Source organism: Antrostomus carolinensis, unplaced genomic scaffold (assembly GCF_000700745.2).
Source record: "Antrostomus carolinensis isolate BGI_N321 unplaced genomic scaffold, ASM70074v2 scaffold22693, whole genome shotgun sequence".
NCBI lineage: Eukaryota > Metazoa > Chordata > Aves > Caprimulgiformes > Caprimulgidae > Antrostomus > Antrostomus carolinensis.
Window position 1 is genome coordinate 3,694 of NW_010303458.1, and position 24,864 is coordinate 28,557.

At 35.8% G+C, this 24,864-nt stretch overlaps 1 protein-coding gene across 1 annotated transcript in view; it reads right to left on the reverse strand.

Moving 5' to 3' along the window:
• Positions 1-24,864, reverse strand: part of LOC104521962 (plasma membrane calcium-transporting ATPase 2-like) — a gene marked incomplete at both ends in the record, with an annotated part of 43,492 nt that overhangs the window by 3,078 nt on the left and 15,550 nt on the right. Inside the window, 4 exon segments of the mRNA XM_010164113.1 lie at positions 14,304-14,486; positions 17,711-17,818; positions 18,711-18,922; positions 22,845-23,058. Coding sequence (XP_010162415.1) covers positions 14,304-14,486; positions 17,711-17,818; positions 18,711-18,922; positions 22,845-23,058 — 717 coding nt within the window.

Genomic DNA, 24,864 nt, shown 5'->3' on the forward strand with positions numbered 1-24,864 from the left:
GCATCTAATTTGCATTTAGTACCAAGCTTTTATTCAGTCTAGCTAGCTGAGGGAAAACTATAGATTTAGGTTGCATTTGAAAGCCAGTTAAGAAAACCTGCTTGCCATGACCTGAATTTGGTACTCTGCAGTGACTGCTTGAACTACTACACTAACATCTTGCTTAGATGTGTTTACACAACAGCCTGAAGATAAAACTGCAGGACTTACAATCAGCCAGCAGTGGCATCACTTTGCGTGAAGATCTGTGGCAAAATTCTGGCATGGACTGTTCCAGTCTTGCAGGAACATTTAGATGTTACTACAAGAGCTTCTACTTGTTCACAGTGATTTTTATTGGAAGTATTAGCTTAGAACTACTGCAGATCTGCTCATACCTGACGTAATTAATCTTCTAAATGCAATGGTAATGTAAAGGCCAAACTTGGGCAAATCCCTAAAGCTGAGAATACATGAAGTTAGCTTTCCAGTAAGTTTTCTTCACTAAGCAGCTGTAGAAAACTACCTTATATTCTTAAAATTTCTCTACAGTTTGAGAGAGATATGTATGTTTTCAATTAATTTTTCACTGAAGGAGAAACTCCCTCCCCAACTTTAAATTTTTCATATTTAGCTTGGCATCTAGAAGACAACATGTATTTTTTTAGTGTCATACCTCATTCATTGACAGAATTTCTGCATTACAATAAAATTCAGTCAATAGTCTGTCCACCAATGTATCAAATTACTGCTTATAGGAACAAAACTTGCTTCTTTCTTTATGTTAGTGGAAACAAAGGAAGTGGTTTGTTGGATACAAAGGTGGCATTTTAATTTCTATATAGTAACACTACCATATTTAAGCAAAGAACTGAAAAAAAACCTTAATTTACCCAGAGTTACAAGGCCCAACAGCAACAAATTCTTTTAATACATGCTTAAGTTCAAGATTTGAAGTAATATGTGGTGTAAAATGTTTAGAGGCTCTGCTGAAACAAAGCCCATGTTATTTTTTTCGAAGATAAAATAAAGCGGCTGAACTTGATATAATGTTATGGTTGTACAGCATGTAAAAGCAGGGACATACCCATGATGGATAGAACCTAGGAAGTGCTGGTGTAATATGAACTATGTAGAATTCATGTAATGGTATTTCTTTATGATACTGACAATGCCAAGGGAAGACAAACAGTGTGATACAGCTCCCTTTTCTCACAGTAATGGAGACAACAGAAGAAAATGAACTGCTTTTGAACAAAAGACTTGTGGGGACAACACTTCAGGACATTTTTGACACTGCTATAAGTTTCCACTTCTTTCTTCTCCGTAGCTGTAATAGAAAAAACTCTTCAGTTTCATCCCACCTTGAAAGTTAGATTTATTATACTGCATCAGGCAAGAAAAATAAAAGAAATAGAATTTTAGATACTACAAATTTTTCCCATCAGAAGAAAAAGATGAAGTTCAGAATCTCACTCCCAAGTACAACAATCTAGGCAAAATACACAAGGCCTGGTAAGCATCAACAGCTGTATTATGGTTGGTAGTGTGTGGGCTTATACTCGAATGTTTACCTGGCTTCATATAAGCCAAGTATCTTGAGTTTGGTTCACATTCATTTCAGGCTCAAGGTTAAAGACTCACAACCTCTTTTTATTTCACTCTCTCCTGCTTAACCCTTTTGTCCAGTGTTCTCTAGCCCTCTGGGAAAACAAACACATTTAATATTCAGACAGTAGAGAGTAGGGCACTGCAAAAGCAAATAAATTCAATACTGAAAGATCAGTAAGGGGATTAGTATAAAATTGTAAACAAGAGGTCAGTTTTGCAAAGAGATGCCAACTCATTTGTAACTGATACTACTCTACATCAAGATTACAGCTATACAAAGGTAAATGAGTTTGGTCAAGTACTACTGCATACGTAAAGCTTTGAAATAGGAGGCATATCTGCAGTATATTTGTTTTTGTTTATTTTTGAATCCTCCCCGTTTTAGGTGAGTAAAATCAGAGTCTACAGGAGGAGATATTGCATGTATTGGAGTCACCTCTCAACGTTGTGGCTAGTATGTTCTGGACTGTATGATACAGAAGTTGAGCAAATTCAAAGATAAAATACAAAACCCAATGCATCTTAGAAAAACTATAATTTCTAGTTTTCTGCTTTAATGAGTGAAACACATGCATAATATTATCCATGCTACTCTAAATATGCAGTAAATCCACTAAGTGCTGCTGAAAAGTCAAACCACATGCAGCAAGAGGAAAATAGAATACCTACATATTGTGTGAAATCCTCAGGCCTGATTCTCATTTCACAAGAGTCACATTATTCCACTGAACTTTGGAGCATGGGATCAGAACCATATGCGGGGCTTCCACTTTCCATAGCATATCTCTTTTATTATAGGATTGTTGCAAAATTATGGAGTCTGACATTTTTGTATCAGATTTGGCAAAGTTTAAATATATTATACAGCCCTTTGAAAGAATGTATTTCTGCATTAGGAGTCTAAACCTTCTTGCCATGCCATATCTCCAGTTGAGGACTTGGCTTTATATTTAGATTTTAAACCTAGTTAGCTTCCTTACAGGGAAGACATACAGAAGCTGATTTTGATCTTGAATATCCCAGCAGGATTGTGAAATCTTGGTTATAACCAGTAGGAACATCTAAGCTTTAGTATGGAATCTCTGTCTCTAGTTTAATGATGTTCCCAAATGGTGCAACTTTTCTAAACATAATTTTAGATGTGGACTTTGTTTAAGTTCTGGTTGTTCCATTTCCTCAAGTGGTAATTATACTGTGTTGTCACAGAAAGCAACTGACATTTTCACTAAGGCTGGTCTGCCCATTTCACTTGGTCTGTAATCTGAATATAGATCAAAATTGGATGGTAATCTTTGCCTTAACTTTTATTAAAATACTTTTTTTTTTTTTTTAAGAAATTTGTTCCCATTTTTCTTCATGAGGAACGAGTTTTAGTTGTAAAGTCTGCCCAGCTGAGTGATGATTACATTTATAGGAAACTAAATATGTAAGCAATACAGAAAAACAAAAGCTGCTGGAACAGTAAATAATTTTTCTTCATACAAAAGAATCTGCTTTTCATAGACAACAGATTACAAATAGATAACCTAAGCTCTCTCTTCAAAATTATTTATTAGTGAATGGACTGTAATACACACTAGAATTAAATTTGCTGAATGTCTTACATTAGTCTGACACAATTTGCAGATGCTTAAGCCCTTGTGCCACTCCAGGGCAAATGCTGCATTCTAAAAAAGCTTCTACCTCTAAAGGACAGTTTCTTGGCTAGTCTGATAAATTTCAACTATTTTCTAATTAAAGGGAGAATGAAAAAAGTTGTCTTTCCATGCAAAGTAGACCTACTTTTGAAGATTGTAGCCCCCCCTCAAAAAAGTGAACCAGAGCAAAAATACAGCCTTAATGGTGCTATGCTCTTCTTTTGCTTGAAAACACTTTCTAAAAACCAACCAACCAACCAAAAAATCCCCAAAAAACTTGTAGGGACAAATACTTCTGAGAATATTTTGTGATTGTTTGGTACGATTTTAATTGAGTCATCACTGTGTATTTTTTCCTGTGTCATCCTTAGAAGTGGCTTATTTGAGGCCACTGTTGCTAGAGTTATCATAACAAAAAGTTGTGATTCCATGAGATATTCACTGCTAAAAATCTCAGACAAAAATGACAGACTTCAACAGAACAAAGAAAAAGGAACTTGTAAATATAGAAACTACAGCAGATTCATGATCTGGGAGGATGCCTTTTGGTGGGGTTTGGTTTTGTTTGTTGTTCCCTCAATGGTTCCTACACTTAACAATAGTTTTTAATTGCAACCTTTTATGAAAGTAAGGAGGGTTGTTGGTTTTGGGGTTTTTAAAGGACCTGTAGTTCCTGGCTGCTTCCACTCAGGAACAGTATTAACTATATCTGAGAATACGAAGGAGAAAGAGCAAGTACAAACAAATATTAAACGTGCACCTTTCTTGGCAAATTGGAAACCATGTTTTTTTGAAGGGGTTACCTATTGATAATATAAACAGATTAGGATAACAAATAACTTGTTTACTTTGTGTACAGTTAGATCTACTCATCCTCTACCTAATTAAGCAATGTAGTAGCAAAGGCTTTAAGCATATACTTCATTTTAAGCACAAAGTAACTTTTCATGTTACTAATTCTGAGCTTCAAAATTAAAAAAGATGTTCCATTGCCCCACTGGATCTCATTTTGTTTTCCCAAAGTAAAATGTAGAAAGAAATGCATATAAAATACATATCCACCAAAGCTAGTATGGGATAGCCTGGTATCTAAAACCACTTCTAACTGTAGTGTATGAGCTGAATGAGAGAAGATTGTGTGCTTATACGTGTGTCTGTGTGTTCAAGCGCATGACACGACAGAACCTGAGAACCTGGCAGAGACCATATTGCACACGGAGTCTTATTCTTCCCAAGTTTTCATTTTCTGTAGCTTAAATGTGTGCATACTGCATATGTGTGGATATGTAGTTTGCACTTAAATAAATTTTCTACTTTTATCAGAGTATATAACATGCCAGTTAATTTGCAGAAATTTTCACTGTGTTTATTTAAAGCTGCAACATTTTTCAAAAGAGAGGAGAGACTCATAATATGGACCTTGTTGTCTTCAATGAATGCTGACATCCAGAAATATGTAATTTGTTATTGGCAAAAACTACCATGACAGTTAAAAATTATCAGCCTAACTAGGGGAAACTTTAGTACTGTAGTAAATGTTCCTCTGTGTAAATTGCTTGTCATTAAGGTATTCCACAACCCTATAAAAGATTTGAATGTGCCATATTTATGCACAGCTGAAAATTTCAGGTAATAACTTGCTAATCTGCTTTACAAACTACTGTAGATGTGGCTGCATTTGACAGGCAAATTTATTTTTTAAGCAAGCACTAACCTTTGAATCAAATATTAATCTGCCCAAAAATAATAGATTTTTTTTTAAATTCCAAAACGTTGTTATAAATCTGCAGAAGAAATCTCACAGATTGTTGAGTTTTCACAATATACTATATATTAAAAAGCTACACAATTAGTAAAGAACTGCATACATGCTCTATTACATTAGACTTAATATTCTTATTGATAGAGCATGATGTGATTCTTTTATTTTTTTTTATTAAGGATTGATATCAGAACCTCTGCATTCTGCACATCCAAAATTACACCTGAAATATCCTGATTGTTGCAACATGCTGAACACCATTTCCCTGAAAATAAATCTTCCTGACAACATCTCGTACTGGGTCCTTTCCAGTTTGAGGCCCTTTTGTCTTTGCTATACCCCTAACGTCTTCCCTTGATACTCCCCATAATATATCTACATACACGGTATTGTTAAGATTCCTGAAGAGAGGGAAAGGCTTCAAAACCAGAGGAACAATAGTCCCATTATTCCCTTCCACCCCACAGGAAGAAGGTCATGATTTAGGGTTTAATTCACTCTGAGCAGCTAAGAGGAAAGAAGTCAGTCCTGTCCCACCACATACATTTTAAGCAAGGAGCTGAAAAGTAGACCTAGGTGTACATTTTGCAACTGAAATTTTCTCAGAAAATGCCAATTCACAAAAACATACCCCATTTCTGTGAAATTTTGATTAGGAAAGGTTTTCCAGGTTCTAGAAGATGAACAACCAACTGTAAATACCCAATTTAAAAATAAAACTCTTTTTTTTTTCTTTGCCTTTTCACCATCATTAATAAATCAAAAATTTTCCTAAGGGTTATAATTTGGAGCACACACTGGTTTGATACTGAACAGACATTATATTGCAGTAATAAAATACTAACTGTCCAGAATATCCACTTTAAAAGGCCCAATTTCTAATTGTCCTCGGCAACGGAGATACATATCTCTGGGTAGCTTAACAAATCAATCTGATGGGGTTTTTTATTTTACTGAATAAATGTGGCTATAACTGATGAGCTCTGTAGACCTGTTTTATTTTTCCAAATAAAAAGAGACATCAAAGATTGTAGCAGATTATGCTTTCCCCTATTAATTAACTTCAGCCCACAACCCGGTAAGGCCTTTTGTCAAGATGCAAGACACTTCATTTCTCCGTTGCTTTGCTGCAGTGGAGAGAAGATAAATTGTCTATTTTAATTTGATTAGATCTATCCTTTCAGCCTGCTGGCTACAGGATGTTACTGAAACATTTAGCACAGCAGCAGAGTGAGTTGCACTCTGTTTTCTCCCGAAATGTAGAAATGCTATTATGGGAAATCGTTCCCTGGATGAAAGGCTGGTTTGTGCCTGTCGCGTCCTGCTCAGCGTGGAAATGAGGGATCTTGGGCTCCGAGTTCTCAGAAGCAGGTTACAGTGCCTGTGGCACAGCACTGGCACGCAGCTCAGGGACTTTCTCTTGGTCCTGCTGCTGCCCTGAAACCATTGGTGCTACTGGAGTAAAAGTTAGAAGGCCAAAATTCCCAAGAAAAGACAGGAAAAGAGAAAAATTTTCTCCAAGAAGCCAAAGTTGGAATCTTAACGGTTCTTTGGGTTCCTAGCAAAAGCAAAATTTCTTCTTGGACTTTTAATTCCAACAAAACTTCTAATCCCTGTCTAAATGCTTGATGTTCAAATACTGAGGGGGTTTGTGCTCAAACTGAATGGAAAGGCCAAGCTTCCTTTCTTTCTGCAGGAGTTCTGGAAGTTTATTTCCTTCTCTCGTCTGCCTTCCCTCTCTCTGTTGGCTTCTTGTCTGTTTGGCCAACTTTTTACTAAAAATTGTGTAAGGAACATACTGCATTATTTTGGTAAAGTAAGTGACAAGCTTGTAAACGGAGTTCTGTAAATGTCAACATTCTTTTAATGCTGGCGATACTGTAAAAAAAAATAGCTACTTACAGTCCTGAATAAATAAAAAGATAAAGACAAAGTTAGATCTGTAAGAGTCTGCCTGAGGAACTGGAAGCCCTTTCTTATTAGCCACTTCAAAGTTTTTATTCACTTCACTGCCTCTTCACTAGATGCTTTCTTAGCATCTAAAAGAAAGCTGTGTCAGGATTTCAGTGTTTAGAAACCTGTTTTTTTTTCTAACAAAAAAAATTGTTACCACATTTATTTTCTTGTTTCAACACTGTCCTTTAACTTGCCTAGCTCCCTCCTTCCTTAATGCTTACCTCCCAGTGAATTCAGAGATACCAAATGTATTCTCTCACCATTTCTGTAAGCCTTAATCCCTCAGCCTTGCATCATAAACTCTGTTTCCTTGATCCTTCCCGTACCTGTGCTAATTAGAGTACATTGTTCTTGGACATGAGCGATCTATATTGCACACAATCTTCCAGATAGAATGATCTGTTATCGGACAAGCTCTGATACTCAATATATTTGTAGAATCCTTTAAAGTACTTATTTTAGAAACAGGAGAAAATCTGTCCAATGAGATTAAGAAAACATGACACAGAATCCTCAAATAAAATCACAATCTCCCTGCACTGAATAAAAAATGACTAGAAATTCCTGCCCTAACAGTAAGTTAACAAAACTTGCAGTGAATCAGGGAGACTATCTACTGTACACAAAGTAATCACGTTACGTGGTTCTGGGTATGTGTGAACTAATAAACGTGACAGGACAAAACGGGGAAGGGCAAAGTAGCTTAGTCTGAAATGACTGCTACGTAAGTTGGCATCTCTGTAGGTCTGATGCATTAAGAATACACACTCACGCCCAGCCGCAGCAGCAGATGTGCTGGTAGGAGAGGAAAGAGCATTGGATAACGATACGTGACTAGGGCTAGAAATATTGGTTACATCCTGGGTCTGGCTTGTGACGGAGGACTGTCTCCTTAGAGCCCCCTGAAAGGAAGTGCCACTCTTGAAAGTATTGACTACTTCGATCTGTAATGGAGGAAAGAATGAGACAAGTTGCTTAAAGTACGGATACAGTTGCATAACTGACAGGAATCATAATGAAAAACAATAAATCAACCGTGCACACAGTTTTACTTCAATTGACTTTACTTTCATGTGTTCCCTTTAATGTCTTTAGACATGAAATGATCCAAATTATCTGCCTGAATAAAATCAAACAACTCCATAGGAGGCAGTGAAGCTGCATCAGTTTAAACAACTTGAAGATTTGAAATAAAAATCTTTAAAATTTAAACCATTTTATTTATATGTAAATAAAGTAAATAAAACTGGAATACTTGATATAGCTAATCTCCACTTTTTCCCTACTGAGAATAAAATTACTTTGTTATTGCTCTCTAGACGTTCTTCCAGAGGGAGGAAAATTCAGCCACTTAATTGGAATGTGGGGGAGGATGGCGATGACACCAAATCAAACAAAAAAAACCACTTTAAAATATTCAAAATACAACTCAGTTTTATCTACAAAACCAGGGTTGTCAGTATACTAGCTTGATAAGACAGAAAGTGTTCCAATATTTTATGTGACTTTGTCTATAATGAAAGTGTGTATAAATTAAGCATAGTGATAACGAATGTTGATCTTTTATAACCACAGATTTAAAAAGATTAATATTTTATCTTTATACAGAGCACTTAAAAATCACACAAAAAATGATGTGGAACTGGATTGACCACTGCAGCAGAGAACATTACAATTTTCTACTTGTTATTTTCATATTTTCATCTGTTGTATGCATTGTTAATTATATTAATCCTAAATACCTTCCCGAGTGCTTTATTTATCACCACAGAAGATGAGTTAAAAAAAGAGCTGAGTATTTCAAGGTATTCTTTGTTACCAGTATAACCCCAAAAAAGCAGGCTCTATGTACAAATACAAAGCCAGGGACTGGCAGTAGATAATATCAAGGAGTAAATATACACTACAGATCCCTATACACCAAAACGTCCTTGTTGCTACATTAATACAGCCACAGCATGACAAAACACAAGTATGAGTATTAGTATCAATCAGAATTCAACCAGCTACTTATTTGAAGTAACCCACTGCTCCCAGATTTATATCTTGCAACCCAGATTTTGAAGACATACAGCCTGGAAAGTAGTTGGAAGAAGGTAAAGTGGTACATGTCTCAGTTAAAGCAGCACAAATCTTGGTGCAAGCCCTCCTAAATTTTCCAAGTTGAAAGCATTATAATAAATGGGCTAACATTTTCTGCTGTGGTCAGTTTTAGGAATAAACAAATCCATATGGCTTCATCTTTACTAGTATGGATGTATCCCCTCCCATAATCTTATCTTTGGACATCATTTTTCATTTTCCTGCTTGTTTTTATGGGAATAATCATATTGCAGCCAGCTGGAAAAGGGATCAAAGGTTACTGCTGTCAAATTGTCACACTGAACTGTTACTACACAGACATGAAACAGCTGGTTTGTTCACTGACCCACTATTTACCAATGAGAGTCCTGTTTCCAACATCCATTTAAATGTGCACACTAACAGATGTACAATATGAAGCAGTCATCACCACATCCTACAGCTTTGCTCTCAGTGTTTTCTGCAGCAGACTTATTTTCAATTACAGGTCCAATACAAGTATCACAGTAAAAAAATACAGTATGATGCGAGTTAGCATATGGAACAGGGGTACAAGTGAATCATTAGCTAAGGTTCACTTTGGGATCTAGAAAAAAACATACGGCTCAAACCACTGGTTACATATGAAGGCATATTAAATACTCACCTGAAATGTTCACTCTACAAAAGTAGAATTAAATACAGATCTTGGGTTTTCATGATCTAACACAGGTGACAGAGCACTCTTCAAAAGAGACCATTCAAAAAAGATTTTAAAGACTCTCTGTGAGCATGAAGTGTGTATCACTATGGAAAACACAGATGATAAATCCTAAGCCAAAGGACATTTCTAGATGTACAAATGTCTTCCTAATAAACTGATAAGAAAGGCCTTAGTATAAGAGTGAAAATATAAGAGAAGATTTGCATTTAATAGTTTCTCCAGAGAACAAGAATTACAGGCGTGGAATTTACTCATTCTCCTGAAGAAAGTAACTACAGATCTTCATGGATATAACAGGGAGGATGACAACCTTTTCAGAACCTTAAAAGCTGAACATACAAGGCTGTGCTCTGCCTGAAGCCAAGAAAGAAAAGGAGAAGAACTTGGCCCAAAAGTTTGTCTTTCAAAATCAACAAAGAAGGAGTTCATAGAAATAAAGAAATAAATACTGCATTTTAAATTAAGATGTAAGTTTTTAATTATAAAAGAGTACAGTTCAGAACAATTCAAGTTGCTCAAAAGGAGAAAGTAAATGATAAGTCATACATCATGAAAAGTTTGAAAAATTTCCAACAAAATACAGGATGCCATCATGTTTTGATACAGGCCTTCAGGCAGAGAAAAAAATACTGTCCTATATTTGAAGCTTATTATTTGTAAGGTTGGAATTTTTCACCTCTCATTTTTCTGTATGTTCTATACTCTAGAAGTTATATATTTTTGAGGTATGCACAGCTAATAAAAATGCCAGTGATTGCCAGTTAAAAAAAACAACTTGTCATATACTAGCAGGATAGTCCTGGCAGAACAAATATTTTTCAGATGTTTAATACAGAAGAGATTTTCAGCAAGAATTTCTGTTGTCATAAATGTTAACAGGACCCAGGTATCATTCACCTCATCTCCAACCAGGATATTTAAAAAAAAACCAACAAACTTTTTTCCATGAAATAAAACAGTTTCCATTCCACTTACACTGGGCTAACTGCAGTGCTTTCTATATTAAAAGCTATATGGAAGGCCATAAAATGAGGCACTAGCCTTTTATCTAACTTCAAAACCACTTGCCTGGAGTGATTTGTCATTGCTGTAGGGTTTGCAGTGGTTCAAGAGAAAGGTTTTAATGCAGAAAGGAAGGGAAAGAAAATGCAGCACAGCACCTCTATGTATTGTTTAGTATCGAAAGACGAATAATCTTTTTTCAGTAGCAGTTAACATGGCACCTGTATATTTTTCAGTTTTTGCTCTTATACTCAAAACATTTCTAGACAGTTATCTCCTACCTTAAGCAGATAAAGCAAACTGAACTGCAGAATGAATTAAGCAGAGGAGGAAAGAATCAGGCCCGCTGTTGTAAAAATCTGACATGTGGTTTCAAAGGTTTTCAAATCTCCATGCTTCACCATTTTTCCATACTGAAATGTCAGGTAACTACAGAAAATTTTCAGTATATAATTAAAAAGATGCAATGATTTTTGGTTGTTACTCAGCTTATGCAGCTTTTGCCTGAAGGTGAACTTGCTCAACTTTCCAAAGGCCACTAGATCTGCCAAGATAGTGTGATCAGTCTTGCTCTTCCTTCAGAATGAAGAATTTGTGAGAACTGCAACAAGGACTTGGAAAAAAATGCTGAAAACTAGCAGAGGCTGAAAAGTCCTATCTTTCATGCAATTTGAGACCACCTTTTATCTTTCTGAAACTTGCATAAATAGGATGAGTCATTTGTGAAACTTCCTATGTCCCTGGTCTTCTGAGAGAGCTAGCCAGTAAGGAAACACTCTTCCATTCAGAGGAGGAAAACATACATCCATCCAGAGAAGCCCTACAGCATATTTATAAGACAACAAAGTATCTAAATGAACAAAAGTAGACAAAAAAAGAAAATCAGAAGTAGATAGCCAGTCTCTTTGACTTAGTTGTGGGCATTTTTCATGCACCTTTCTTTAAGTAAATTCATGCATGTCTTCATAGAAATGTGTCTGACAGTTCAGTATGAAGTGGAAATCTTTTCTCTGGTGTCCAGGTTTGATCAAACCCTTTGTTTTCAGAGAGGGCACGAAAAAGAAAAAAGTGTCTTTAGTACTGCAAAGTTTTTGTCATTTGGATGAGTTTTTCTTGGAGTAATACAAGGGAGATCTGTCAGTTATCTGAAAACAAAAAAATAATCATAGATTCTCTATAACTGTTTTAGGAGTGAAGGCTTTTGTTGAGTGCTGTGGCTATCTGTCCCATAATGACTGAATAGAAAATAAGCAAAAATAATCTAAAATACAGCACAAGTGTTATGATGCTGAAAACTAGTCTTGTTAGGATTTGAGCGATCAATCTAGTTGTGAGAGAGTCTAGAGTTTATTCCTAATCTTACTGTCATCCTCTTATATATATAAAGCGAGGGGATGCTCTACCTTCTTCTTGCGCATCTCCAGAAGTGCCTTAGACATCAGAGGATTCTTGCAAATCCTCCAGCTCCCCAAGGATGCTACAGACATCCTCATCTTCTTCCATCAACTCTTCTTTAGCTGGCTTCCTGAGAAATGTAGTACAAGTGTATGAATTCATTTGGATGGGCCACAACACACAGCGCATCAAAACGCACTCACTTCAAGGTCCATCCAACAATGGATCTAATTTGACCTGCCATGTCATCACTCTCCAGTGGACACCTTGGAACTCTTTTTGAATCTGTTGGCCCATTTCCTTTTTTCATTATCATTCCACAGATGTGAAATGGAAGTAAAAATCAGAGTCACTGAATAAACACAATGAGAAAAAAAATCACAGCGGCCTCTTGGCAGGAGAGAAACAATACATCCTACTGAAGATATTTCTACAGCTAAGAGCAGAAAGGAAACTAAGAAGATGGATGTTAGCAAAGAAATATAATTAATGTTCATTTTGTTTTAAATAGTATAAAAGAATAATAATTTATCTGTGAATTAAGTGGTCAAAGATACACAGAAGAACTAAAAGCTGCCTCTCAGACTAGAAAAAGAACTGAAAGGATGTAATTTGCTTTTTGCACTTGTTTACACTCACCACAACCAGAAAGACATCCTGACAGAAATGCCAACAGACAACACTCCTCCTATAGCCATCAGGAAGAAAAGAATGCACATTTAGAGGTCATAAAGGTTACCATTACCTGGGCACCTGTTTGTCACCTTTATACTTGGCCAATTTGAATTTTCTCTGATGATCAGTGCTCCTGACTCAAGAGAGTCAAGACACACAACCCCAAAGCTGAAGATCCGTATTTAATTACCTACCACAGAACCTTGGGAATTTACCCAAATCCCTAATGTCTCTAACAGCAGTTTGCCACCCTCTTTCCTTTTTGCTCTGCAGATGCACTAAAGAGACCTAATAGTCCTAGTTTCAGTTATCTGCCTTCCCCCATTTTTTCTAAAATGCATGGCTGCATCTCTTTCTCCTGAAAAAACAATAATCAATTTGTAGATGGGAAAGGGAGAAAGTACTGTTTATCTTGAATGAAGACAAAAATCAAAATCTTTTGAGAAAAAAAATGTTCTTTAAAAAATTCTTTAAAGACTAAAATATTTTTCTTAATTATTAGCCTCTTTTTCTTGTAAGCATCATGTAAAACATTCATATCAGATACGGCAAATCTTTGAGTCTCTTGTCTTTCAGAGCTGCACTCTTTTGCAAGCTGGCACAAAGACTTGATCTGAGAAAGATCAAGCAGAGAGCACTAGAGTGCTGTAGAACATGCTACTTCACTGCAATCAAACAGCCAAAATAGTTAACACAATTTTTTTTAGCACTACAGGAAAAAATTTACTAGATATCCTAATCTGTATGATATTTAGCACCATGATTCAGTGAAAATATTTAAAATAAAAAATGACATGTTTTTTATATATAGCAAAAGTTGGGGTTTTTTTTAAATTTTAAAATAAAAATACATAAGAAATCGTCCATAGTAGCCAACACATACATTCCAATATTGAATGGATGCTTAGGCCCTTAATACTAAAAATAAATCCAGAACCACATTTTTCCATTACCTAGTAGGAAAGAAAATCAATTCCTTTTAATCATGAGATATTTATGGTAGTGCCAGAACAGAAAAGATTTTTTTTTTAATCAAATGGTACTTTAAACTCAACAATTTAAATTACTCTTTTTCTGCAGAAGTGATAGCAACAATATATTTTGGACAAAATAAAACATTATGTTTTAGAAAGCCTTCATAACATTTTTCTAGCCATCGTCACAGCTAGCATTTTCTAAGGAGCACTGTTTTCTGAGCTGTCATCACTGAAGTAGAAAAAGAATGTCCATTCACAGTAGTCTCCAAAAGGTATGCCTGTTTTTGCATAGAATAATTTTATAATCTTTTTACTTTATCTCTCCTGCTATACACACACACCTTTGTTCAGTCCACCTATTTTACTTTTTCATGTATTCCTCCTTTGAAAACAGTAAAGCAATTAACAAGAACCATCGTTCACACAAACAAACACTCTGTGGCTTTTCTTATAAAAATATGTTGCCTTGATCAAAAATTAAGCATTCTTTTTCTAGACCATGGGGGCATTTACTTTTAGCATACCTGGGTTTGGATTCTGTTGAGTCCTCTGAACCAGAGAATCTGTCCACGTCGAAGTTCTCTCTCTGCATGATCAATTTCTTCAACATCCTCATTGAGTTCTTCTTCAGGAACCTCCTCCTTCTCAGTAAGCCTCCCTGCCTCCTTTAAAAACTTTAGTCTACTTGTTGGGATGGTTGCAATGACCTAAAATTACAAAAAGCACTGAAAACAAGCTCATTCAATAACAACAGTAGAACAATCTGCTAATTACAAAAGGACACTGGTATTTTAATGAGATCTATACTCTTTCAGGAAAGCTGAGATAAGCAAATTCATAACAGTACTTTACACTTACACAACTCCATTTTAGTCCAAAAATACTTAGTTTACTGTGTAAACAATTAGCATTACTTGCATCATGAAACCACGTTGGCAACACACAGCTATGGAGCAAGTTTAAGGCTGGGAAAAATGTTTTCCTCTCTCAAAAGACTAAAAGAAGTTGTAAATATTTGAATGTAATTATTTAAAGAAAACTCAGGAAGATCGATACTTCTGCAGTTAAGAGATTGGGTATTTCTAATGACTGATAATAATCTAACATATGTTAATGTGAGCTAAAAATAAGTTGCATCTCATGCTTATAAACCTCACATTACATTGGTTTATGTATTCAGCTTCCCTTTGTTTCAGCAAGTTGAAATGCTTTTCTTAGCATTTATCAAAAATGATGTTTCTGAAAGGTGTGTGTTTGACTGTCTCCCTGTTGGACTATTATAGGGCTATCTCTTACTCTGTGTCCTCATTAGGAGTAAATTCTGATTAACTCAGCCCCTCTTCTTATTCTGTTTGTCCACCAAAGTGGTCCTTGGAAGTAATTAATACAGGAGATGGCTAATCATCTTTCAAACTTGGAAATACTGTAGTTAACAAATGTTATAACACAATTATTCTTAATAGATTTCGGTGTTACCCTCTGGGGCAGTCATTTTCTCTTTGTTCTGATTTCTATTGTCAGTTTGAATAAAAATATGAGTAGATGGCTATTTAACGAAGATGTTACCTAGAACATAATGAATGCTTAAAAAAAAAAAAAAATCTCCTACAAAGCTAACTCTTAGACCTCTTTAGCAAAAAAGTGCTGCAGTTTTCTTTTTTGTTTTCTCTTTGTTTCAGCAGCGAGCAATCACATCCCTGAAGCTCAAATGTGTGAGAGATGGAGCTACAATCAGACAGTTGCAGGAAAGTTGGTGAACTGGAATGGATATAGTGAAGACACATGAAAATGCATCAACTGTTTTCAGGACGAAAATAAACTCTTGAGTTTGCTAAGGGTCTCCTTGAGCTTCATGAAGACAGATAAAGAAATGGCAAAAAACCCAGTTTCTACACTGCTACAGAACCTTTTAAAAATGCATCGTGGAGTTTGAAAAACAAGATGTAAACTTGGAAAATTAATGAATTGGTGTGACACGAGCAAAGACAGACCAGGAGAAAAAAAGAAAAGGTAAGTGCTAGTCATTTAAATACTTACTGAACTCCTTCAGCTTCCCAGCTTTCAAAACACTATAATGCCAGCACTCTACAGAAAGAAGCTACTTGAGATTCTCTGGTATCTGATGAAACTCGTGGTGATTAAGTCCTTGCAAGACAGTACACATAGAAGCAACTGTATTTGGTAGCGATTCTGTGTGATAGAACATACCTCTCCTTCACAACCTCTCTCACTCAGGCTGATAGATTCTGCTCTAATTTTTTTCTTAGGATGTTTATATTATAGTCTTTTTGTTTGTTCGTTTGTTTCCATAGCTGCAGACGCCTGCCCAGTTCAGGTAATGGCAGACTCAATAGACTGGATGTAGATTAAGGAACTAAATATTATTCCCAGGAAAATTATTGCAGTTTTCAAAAGTGATCAATAATTCTAGGAATGTAACGTGAAATATTTCAGAAAGACTTGGTTTTCAGAAGTGTTGAGGCCCACCTTTTGGAATACTGTCCCTCAGAGTATCTGAGATTGGCTTCGTAAAAATTACACTTAAATCACTTTTAAGGTGCCAACTTTAACATCTAAACTTGAAAATCTTGATTGGTTTTAGTGGTTCACAAGAATAGCAGGTTCACGAGATGATAAAACGAAGGGATAACTAATTTAGAGTTAGTCATAGCAGGAGAGAAAAGGCTGAGAAGGAAGAGAAGCACCTTTTCTAAAGAAAAAAAAGCCTCTCACTGGAGAGCTCCATGAAGAGAGGACTTGCCACAGAAAATCTTTGAAAATCTGAGGCCCAACTGTCCAAAAAGTTATTTTTTTCTGTAAGAGAAAAACTACTCAGTTTTGAAAGCTAGCATCATTCATTACAATTCCGTAAGAACCATTTCAGTATTCAATTGCAACTGGCAATTTCTTGCTTGTTTCTTCATAGTGGTAAACTAGTTGGTCTATATGAATCTTTACATCTGAAAGGCAAAATGTAGCTTCACACTTTTCACATATTTTTACTGTGTCAGGTGGCATCAACTTAAGTACATTAATAAGACATTCAAAGATGAAAAAGTTATTATTATTATTAACTTTGCAATATGCATTTGTACAAAAAGAGTAATGTAGTATTTTAACAATACTGATTGTATCTGTATTATTACTTCCAGACAGATAATCACATAACTTATTTAATTATCTCATTAACACTTGTTTTTACATCTATATATAATTTTATATTAACTAATGATGACACAGGTTGTAGCAGAATTTTAAAACGACACATGAATTAAACTGCACTTTTCTGCAACTATTATAGGAAAAAAAAAATCCTTTTTCTCTCATTCCCTCTTCCATCCTTTGCACACAGAAAGAGATGGATGCAGGATCACTGCGAGTCTATGTTAAATGCACTGGACTTAGTCCAGTTACTTAGCCAGTAACAAAGATACCCTGGATTGATAGAATGGCAGTTTCAGCAACAGAATGGGTGGGTTGGCACAGAACTGGAACTTCTTTTCACTTTCAAAAACATACCATGGCTGAACATATATATGCTACATTGGATACTCTACTGCAGGGAGGTTACAGTGCATTTACTCTTAGTATACTTTTTGTGTGACTAGAGGACTAGATTATGAATCAGTCACCTTTCATGAAAAAGCCTAACTCAAGACAACCTTGGTGACAGCACGCCCTGCTTAGGGAAAGGAACATACAAAACCTAACAGAAACCAAAAGGAACAAGAGGATAAATTACTCTCACTACTATATCCATTGTTGAAGTACTTAGAGAGCACCATGTATTTCAATGTGTGCTAAATATGACATTGTGAGAGATGAAGGTAACAACAGCGTAGTACAGTACAGTAAGATTATGAACAGTATCAGATCTTTGATTGGTTTATAAAAACAAAAGAAAGAAATCTGCATCTTCCTGAATGCTTACCTGACCCCATACAAGTTCTCCTAATCCAATAAATACACACCACATCCACTGGTCAAGCTGCAGGGGAGAACAGCTAAATGGTTTTCCTCCAAACTGGACAATTACTATCTACAAAGAAAAGCAGAGAAGAAAGGGGGTAAATATTTTCCAAGGGAAAACCTAAACAAAACACTTGCCCCAAAAACCCCCTCAAACCCCACAAAAAAAACCCCAAAAAACTTTCAGTCATATTTTACTTCGTCTTTCTACAGCTCTGCCTTTTTGATTCCAATATATTTTATCAGTAGACTACTCAAATGTATTATTAACAACCTTTGGTTTAATGGACTGAATCCAAAGAGCATCCAAAATCAAAATACTATCTGAAATTCCAAATACATCATTTGACACTCTTAGGTGGCACTAAGCCAAGCTACCAGAGGTACATTTTTGGAACCCATCCAGCAAAGTGTGTATTTCTGTATTTATGGTCACATGTGACTGGGACAGCAAACTCACAAGAGGGACATGTAGAATTACTACCAACAAGCAGTATTACCACCAACACTGAGTAGCATTTGGTAGTGGCATTTAACCTCAGAAGAACAGATCAGCATTAGCTGTTTGAAGGCCAATTTGTCTATTCATGGAGTAGTGAATTAATGTAAAACGCTTTGTTGCTATTGTTTGGTGTACTATTTAATAATTTATTCTAAAAAAAACCAGTTACAATATCAACAAATCATTATAGCTGTTATTATTGTACATCTTCAGATTAATTTAAGATCTGACATAGTTATATGATCAAAATTTCTGCTGTTGTAGTATGGTTACATAACATTTTCCATTATTGACACTTGTATTAATTTAGAAAATACATAAAACCAGGTGGTTTACTATTGTGTCTCCTACAGCATTTAGATTTAACAAAAACCCCAACAACAACAACAACAAAACCATAGAAAAAAACCTTAAGGTAAATTTCTGCTTAATAGTTACTAATTCTTGCCCAAATCATTACCTGAATAGCAAATGTACCCAGTACAATAGTGCAAAAAATAGGATTTCTGAAGATGCCATCAAAGACATTTCTTTCACCATGGATTTTCCGTGCGTTGATTTCATTGAAAAGCTGCATCATGACAAAGGTGTTGAAGATAATGGTGTAATGCTCTGAAGGAGGAGAGTGAAGTGGTGCATTCCTCCCGCTGTCGATCTTAAACATTTTCTCACCTAGGTATAAGAAAAAAATATAGGTTTCCACTAGAATAAATTAATCAAACAAATTTCTATATCCCTTGTTTGCTTTAGCTAGTTGCCTCCTGTGCTCTGCTTTACCAGCTTGCTTTCTGCATTTATTATAATACAGGCAGAATTTATAACACCATCTGAACTTGCGAGCAAGAAGCTTCTCAAATGGTGACTTTTATCTAATAACTCAGTTTATCTATGCAAACAGTGTTCAGCAGTACTTTTCCTCTAACCAAGTACTAATTGTTCTAAGAAGTCAATGCTTTGTAATGTACTGAGCACTTGAGACCATGGACAGTATATCTGCGATTATCTGCAATAATTAGAAGCAACCACCCTTCAGCAGTTTTTACCCATTTGCTAATCCAGTATGGCATAACTCTTGACAAGCATTCAAGGACATTAATGATAAAAAACACAGACATTTCTGGTTTTAAATAGATTTGGTTTGGCTCATTCTGCTAGTTTGCTTCGAAAGCACACCATCAGGCGCTGCTCTTTATTTTGATAATCTATCACTTTTAGATCTGACCAATAAAAAAAGAAAGATACAACCTATGATAACTGTAAAAATGAAGTCAGTTTTGAAAAGATACCTGCACCTGAGGGACTTCTTTTCTTCTACAATCATAGAATGGTTTGGGTTGGAAGGGACCTTTAAAGATCATCTAGTCAAATCCCACTGCCACAAGCAGGGACATCTTTCAGTAGATCACATTGCTCAAAGCTCCATCAACCTGACCTTCAACACTTCCAATGATGGAGCATCCATAGTTTCCCTGGGCAACCTAATCCTGTCTCACCACTCACATTGTAAAAAAACCTCTTCCTCACGTCCACTCAAGCCTACCCTCTTTCAGTTTAAAACTGCTGCCCCTTGTCCTGTCACTACAGGCCTTGCTAAAAGGTCTCTGTCTTTCTTATAAGCCCTCTTTATATATAGAAAGGCTGCAATAAGGTCTCCCCAGAGACTTCTCCAGGCTGGACAACCCCAACTCTCAGCTTTTCTTCACAGTAGAGCTGTTCCAGCTCTCCGATCAGTTTTGTGCCTCCTCCTCTGGATCTGCTCTAATAGGTCCATGTCTGTCTTGTACTGAGGACACCAGAACTGGACCCAGTACTCCAGGTGGGGTCTCACAAGAGTGGAGTAGAGGGGGAGAATCACCTCCCTTGACATTCTGGACACACTTCTTTTTATGCAGCCCAGGATACAATTGGCTTTCTGGGCTGCAAGTTCACACTGCTAGCTCAGATCCAATTTTTCATCCACTTTCTTACAGGCAAAGTTTACAGATAACATACAGTGACTGAAAGAGGCACTGTCTTACAGTGAGGGTGGGGCATTCACATGAAAGTGTAAATAATGAATAGGAGTAAAGATTATCACAATACTATTTACATTCATAACCAGTGTTTTGTTAATAAAAGCAAATTAAAACTTGAGCATTTTTCTGCTCTCCCACTAGCATTATATTCAGAATTTCTGAAGAAAGAAGAAGAAAGGCTTCCTCAGGTTTTCTCCTGAGGTTATTAATTCCATCAACTAAGTTAACAGTGAGCTTTTTTTTTTTGCCTTGGGATATTTGAGCAGTTCATGTTCAAGTCACTGAGAATAATGAGCATGTTTCCAAAGAAATAATTTGGCTTACAGTCTTTTTGATGGGAAGTAGATTATGATATCACAAATATATCTGTAACACAATATGAGGCCACAGAACTGTGAGACAGCAGAAATTTTTAAGAAGATTATACATCTCCAGAGAGATAACTAAGTACTGGGAAACATTCCACGTACTACATATAAATAATAAAGGCAAAAAAATAATGAAAGCAAACAGATATCATCATTTTATCTTTTATAAACACAGACATACATATATACACGCACTACATCTATTTGCTTTCCTTCAATACACACACAAACACAAATACTTGAATAATACTTTCCTCACTTAAAGTACCTCTTCTTAAGTCTGTACTTTATTGCATTGTATCACTTAATTGGCAAAGCAGAACGTACTGCTGTTGTGGAATGGCAGTGGTTAAACCCATAACTAGTTTCTATTTCTGAATCTATTCCAAAAGGCATTATAATACATCAATGTTAAGTTTATTATCCCTAGTTACTGAGTTTAAGATTTTTTTTTATACTACAGTTTGACAAAATCCAGTGACTTCTGGATTTCTGATGTGCCTGATGTCTCAAAGGCATTACTGTATGTTCAAACACAATGTATTTATTGCCACATCATAGGAAAAAATAGAAAAACTTGATGTGCTAGTCTCTACAGCAACCTACAACAAAAAAATGAAGTAGTAGTTGATCAAAATATAAATAATTATGATTAATTTTGAATTTAGTTATCAAAACACAGAGTTTAGAACATCATCTCACTGCAAAGCTGAGCCTTGTGGAGTTTAGAAAGGAAAAGACTGCATTTCCTAGGCTTACCAGAAAATTAGTTTGAATTATACATGGGTTTTCCAGAGATACACAGAAGTAATTAGAATAGGGTGAAAAAGCTTGGTTTTCTTTTCATCACGTCTCAGTAGAAAGTACTTTAAACCATAAAACTCATCAAAGAGCCATTAAAACTCCCCATAAAGTTCACAGAAGTTCTCATTCCAAGATTCCTTTCACATGAATTACCAAGACCTTCTACACCTGTTTTATGATTACAATTGCCTTAGACTCACTAGACATTCTCAAAATATACTGTAAGCCTAACAATATCACAGACCTTCTCTCTTCAAAACCTGGCAACTATTTTGGTTTAAATAAATAGTCTGTAAACAGACTATCACCTTCTATGAGCATTCTAAATAAGCTGCCAATTGCTGGTATGGTGGAGCAAGACTTTCACAACAGAGCTCAAAAAACTCCTGAGAATCATAAATTTACATTTACAGCTTACATGGAAGTCTGTATATAAAGAAAAAAAATCTGAAGGACAAGACATGTAATTTAACAGTGATGTCATAGTGACAAGAACACAATACCTAGCTGATAAATTACCAGTCCTTTGAGCAAATTCACTTATTATTGTGGAGCAACAGAATCTATTATTAGCCCCTGCTATTCCCTGCAGCAAGAAACATTCCTCCTCCTTCCCTCCCCTCTCCAAAATACAACCTATAAAAACCATCCATTGCTAGCAAGGCCTGAAGAAGAGTCCAGTAGTCTAATAGATTAGAATTTTTTTCCTCCTTTTAATATCCATTCTATTAAATGTCAAAACAGAGTGTTATTTGTATCACATAATACTGATTACTTGCTTATCTGTGCTGCTTCAGGTGAGCATTATTTATTGACTATCACAAAGATTCTGCTCCCAATTAGAACTTCTCCAGATATTGGTAAAATGGATCTTCCTGTGTGATCTCATTCAGGTTCCTGCTCTGGCAGGGGGGTTGGACTGGATGATCTTTCGAGGTCCCTTCCAATCCCTGACATTCTGTGATTCTGTGTGATTGATTTTTGTTGTGTGTTGTTGGGTTGTTTTTTTTTTAATTTGTTGTTACATGCTCACTAAAGATGACAAGTCTCAAAATGAAATTTCAGTATAGAAGAAGCAGGCTAGATATTCCAATTAAAATGTAACCTTCTATGCTATGTTTAAATATAAACCTTTGCTAAAGCCCAAACTTACATTTTGTTAGGAGGCTAAAAAGCTCACTGAGGCCCGTCCCAACATAAACAACCTATGAAAGGTGACTAAACCCTTCTCTTGTATCCTTTGTTTCCCCTCCTGTTTCTGATCCCATTAAACTGCTCACTAGATGTTTAACTATAACAGATTTAATGTATGTGCATTGAGTGGTTACATGTAAAGCATTTTGGCATGACAGGCTCCAAGACCTAGATACTTCTGAACTAAATAACAAGCCTAACAAAGTTTCTTACCAACAAAAAGAAGTGTAAATATGAGAGTAAGCTGATAAACAGCGTGGCCCAGAATGTTCTTCATCATGGTACGGGATATCAGAGGTTTGTTCCTGCCGTATGGCTTTCTTAGCAATAGAGCCTCTGTTGGAGGTTCGGTGGCCAAAGCAAGTGAGGCAAAGGTGTCCATGATTAGATTGACCCATAACATCTGCACAGCTTTTAGAGGAGAGTCCTGTGGAGACAAATTAGAAAGTTACATATTTTCTAGAAAAATAATTGGTGTCAGGTCATTTACTGTGATTTCATTTCTTCCTGTGTGACTCCAAGCAGTGCTGAAGACAGGACACTGAATACATGGACCTTTGGTCTGACCTACTATGGACTTTCTTGTATTTCTTATGCAAGACCAGAATCACAGGAAGCACAGTGATCTGGGCAAAGATAAATTATTTCTCTCCAGTCATTTAAATCAGGAATATTTACAAGCACACAATTCTTACAAAGCATAACGTTAACACTTTATAATACATTTTGCAATACCCTCTGTTACTTCATGCATCGTGCTTAAGGTTGCAGCTGAATTTAGGTAACTAGGTAATACAAGTGGGAATTTATTTCCTGGAAGAAAAATTATACTGAAACAATTTTAAAAAGTAATGTTTACTTTTACTACAACTTCCCTATCTGTTTTTTCAGAAACAGATTGAAATTACTAAAAATTTATTAAATTATTATTGAGACATTTTAATGCATCTTACTTAAATAAGATCTTTTAAAAACAGTAGCGATGAAAAAAATGCCTGATATTTGAATTTTAAAAATATTCTGAAAGTCATTAAGCTATATAAAACATGCAAAAGTAAGATAATCTTTATTATTTTACTGGGTAACAGGATAGCATATTTGAAACTACGGAACTGGAAAGGGGGGGGGGGAAAAATACTACTTGTCAGGATGATTTATTTTCTGCAGCAATTGCCAACCGCTAGAAGGAGCTCGTTCCTCACTTAATTCAAGAGAGAGTCTCTGCTCATATTACAGAGAACTTTATATCATGTTGAAAAAAACCCCAAAGGTAAATAAATAAAACAAACTACCACAGATCTCGGGAGAACTCCGGGTGACTATTATAAAGTTTTGATTTGTAACTCACTGGGGAAGCTACAATGATAGATGGATGCAATTGTTTCAAGGAGCCATATCAGGAAAAATGAAGGAGGTTCTTTTTTTGTATCTAACAACCTCCTATGCCTTTAGACTGAACAGAAAACAGGCAGCATTAGTATGGTCTGCTTCCTGTTTCAAATAGACGGTTTTTATTAGGAAAATAGAATCTGAACAGTAATAAGGAATCAGTATGTCAAACTTTAGAATGGGAGGGAGTTAATCTGCAGTGTGGACGTTGGAAGATCAGAGCGCTATTTTTATGCATTACATTACTGTTATGCTGCAGTAGTGAAGCAGCATACAAGCCACATCAAAGCCAATAAAACCACCTTACAAACTCTGCCCTTTTCTTCAAAGGGTTAAATGCTCATTTTTAATGAAATATCATCAAATAATGAGGGCAAATATCCATTCAGTATCCCAGGATGTATGGAGAATGGTTTGGTCTCTTTCGTCTGTGGTGTATATTCCAGCTCTCCCTTGAGAGAAAATATTATTTCCTCTTGAAAACATATTTGTAACACCTTTACATTTACACAAATTTTCATTATTTTATTTATTAAAAAATATTCATTTTTCACTTATTCATAGGGGTGGAGAAAAGCAACCTACTGTTTCTAAGTCTTACAGGTTGGCTATATCAGGGAAGGGAGGAAGGTTGGCATTATTAGATTCCTGACCTCTTGGTTATGGGTTGCGTTAACTTGGGCTTCACTGGAGAGTTTAGCTCACTCATTTGATATGCAGCTGCAGAAACAGGAAACATCTTTGTCTTTAGAGAGGGCTAAAAAATCAGGACAAACTTCATTACAAATTGAGATCTCATTTATTTTTACTAATACTGTATTTTTATCTGTCTAGTTAATAAGTT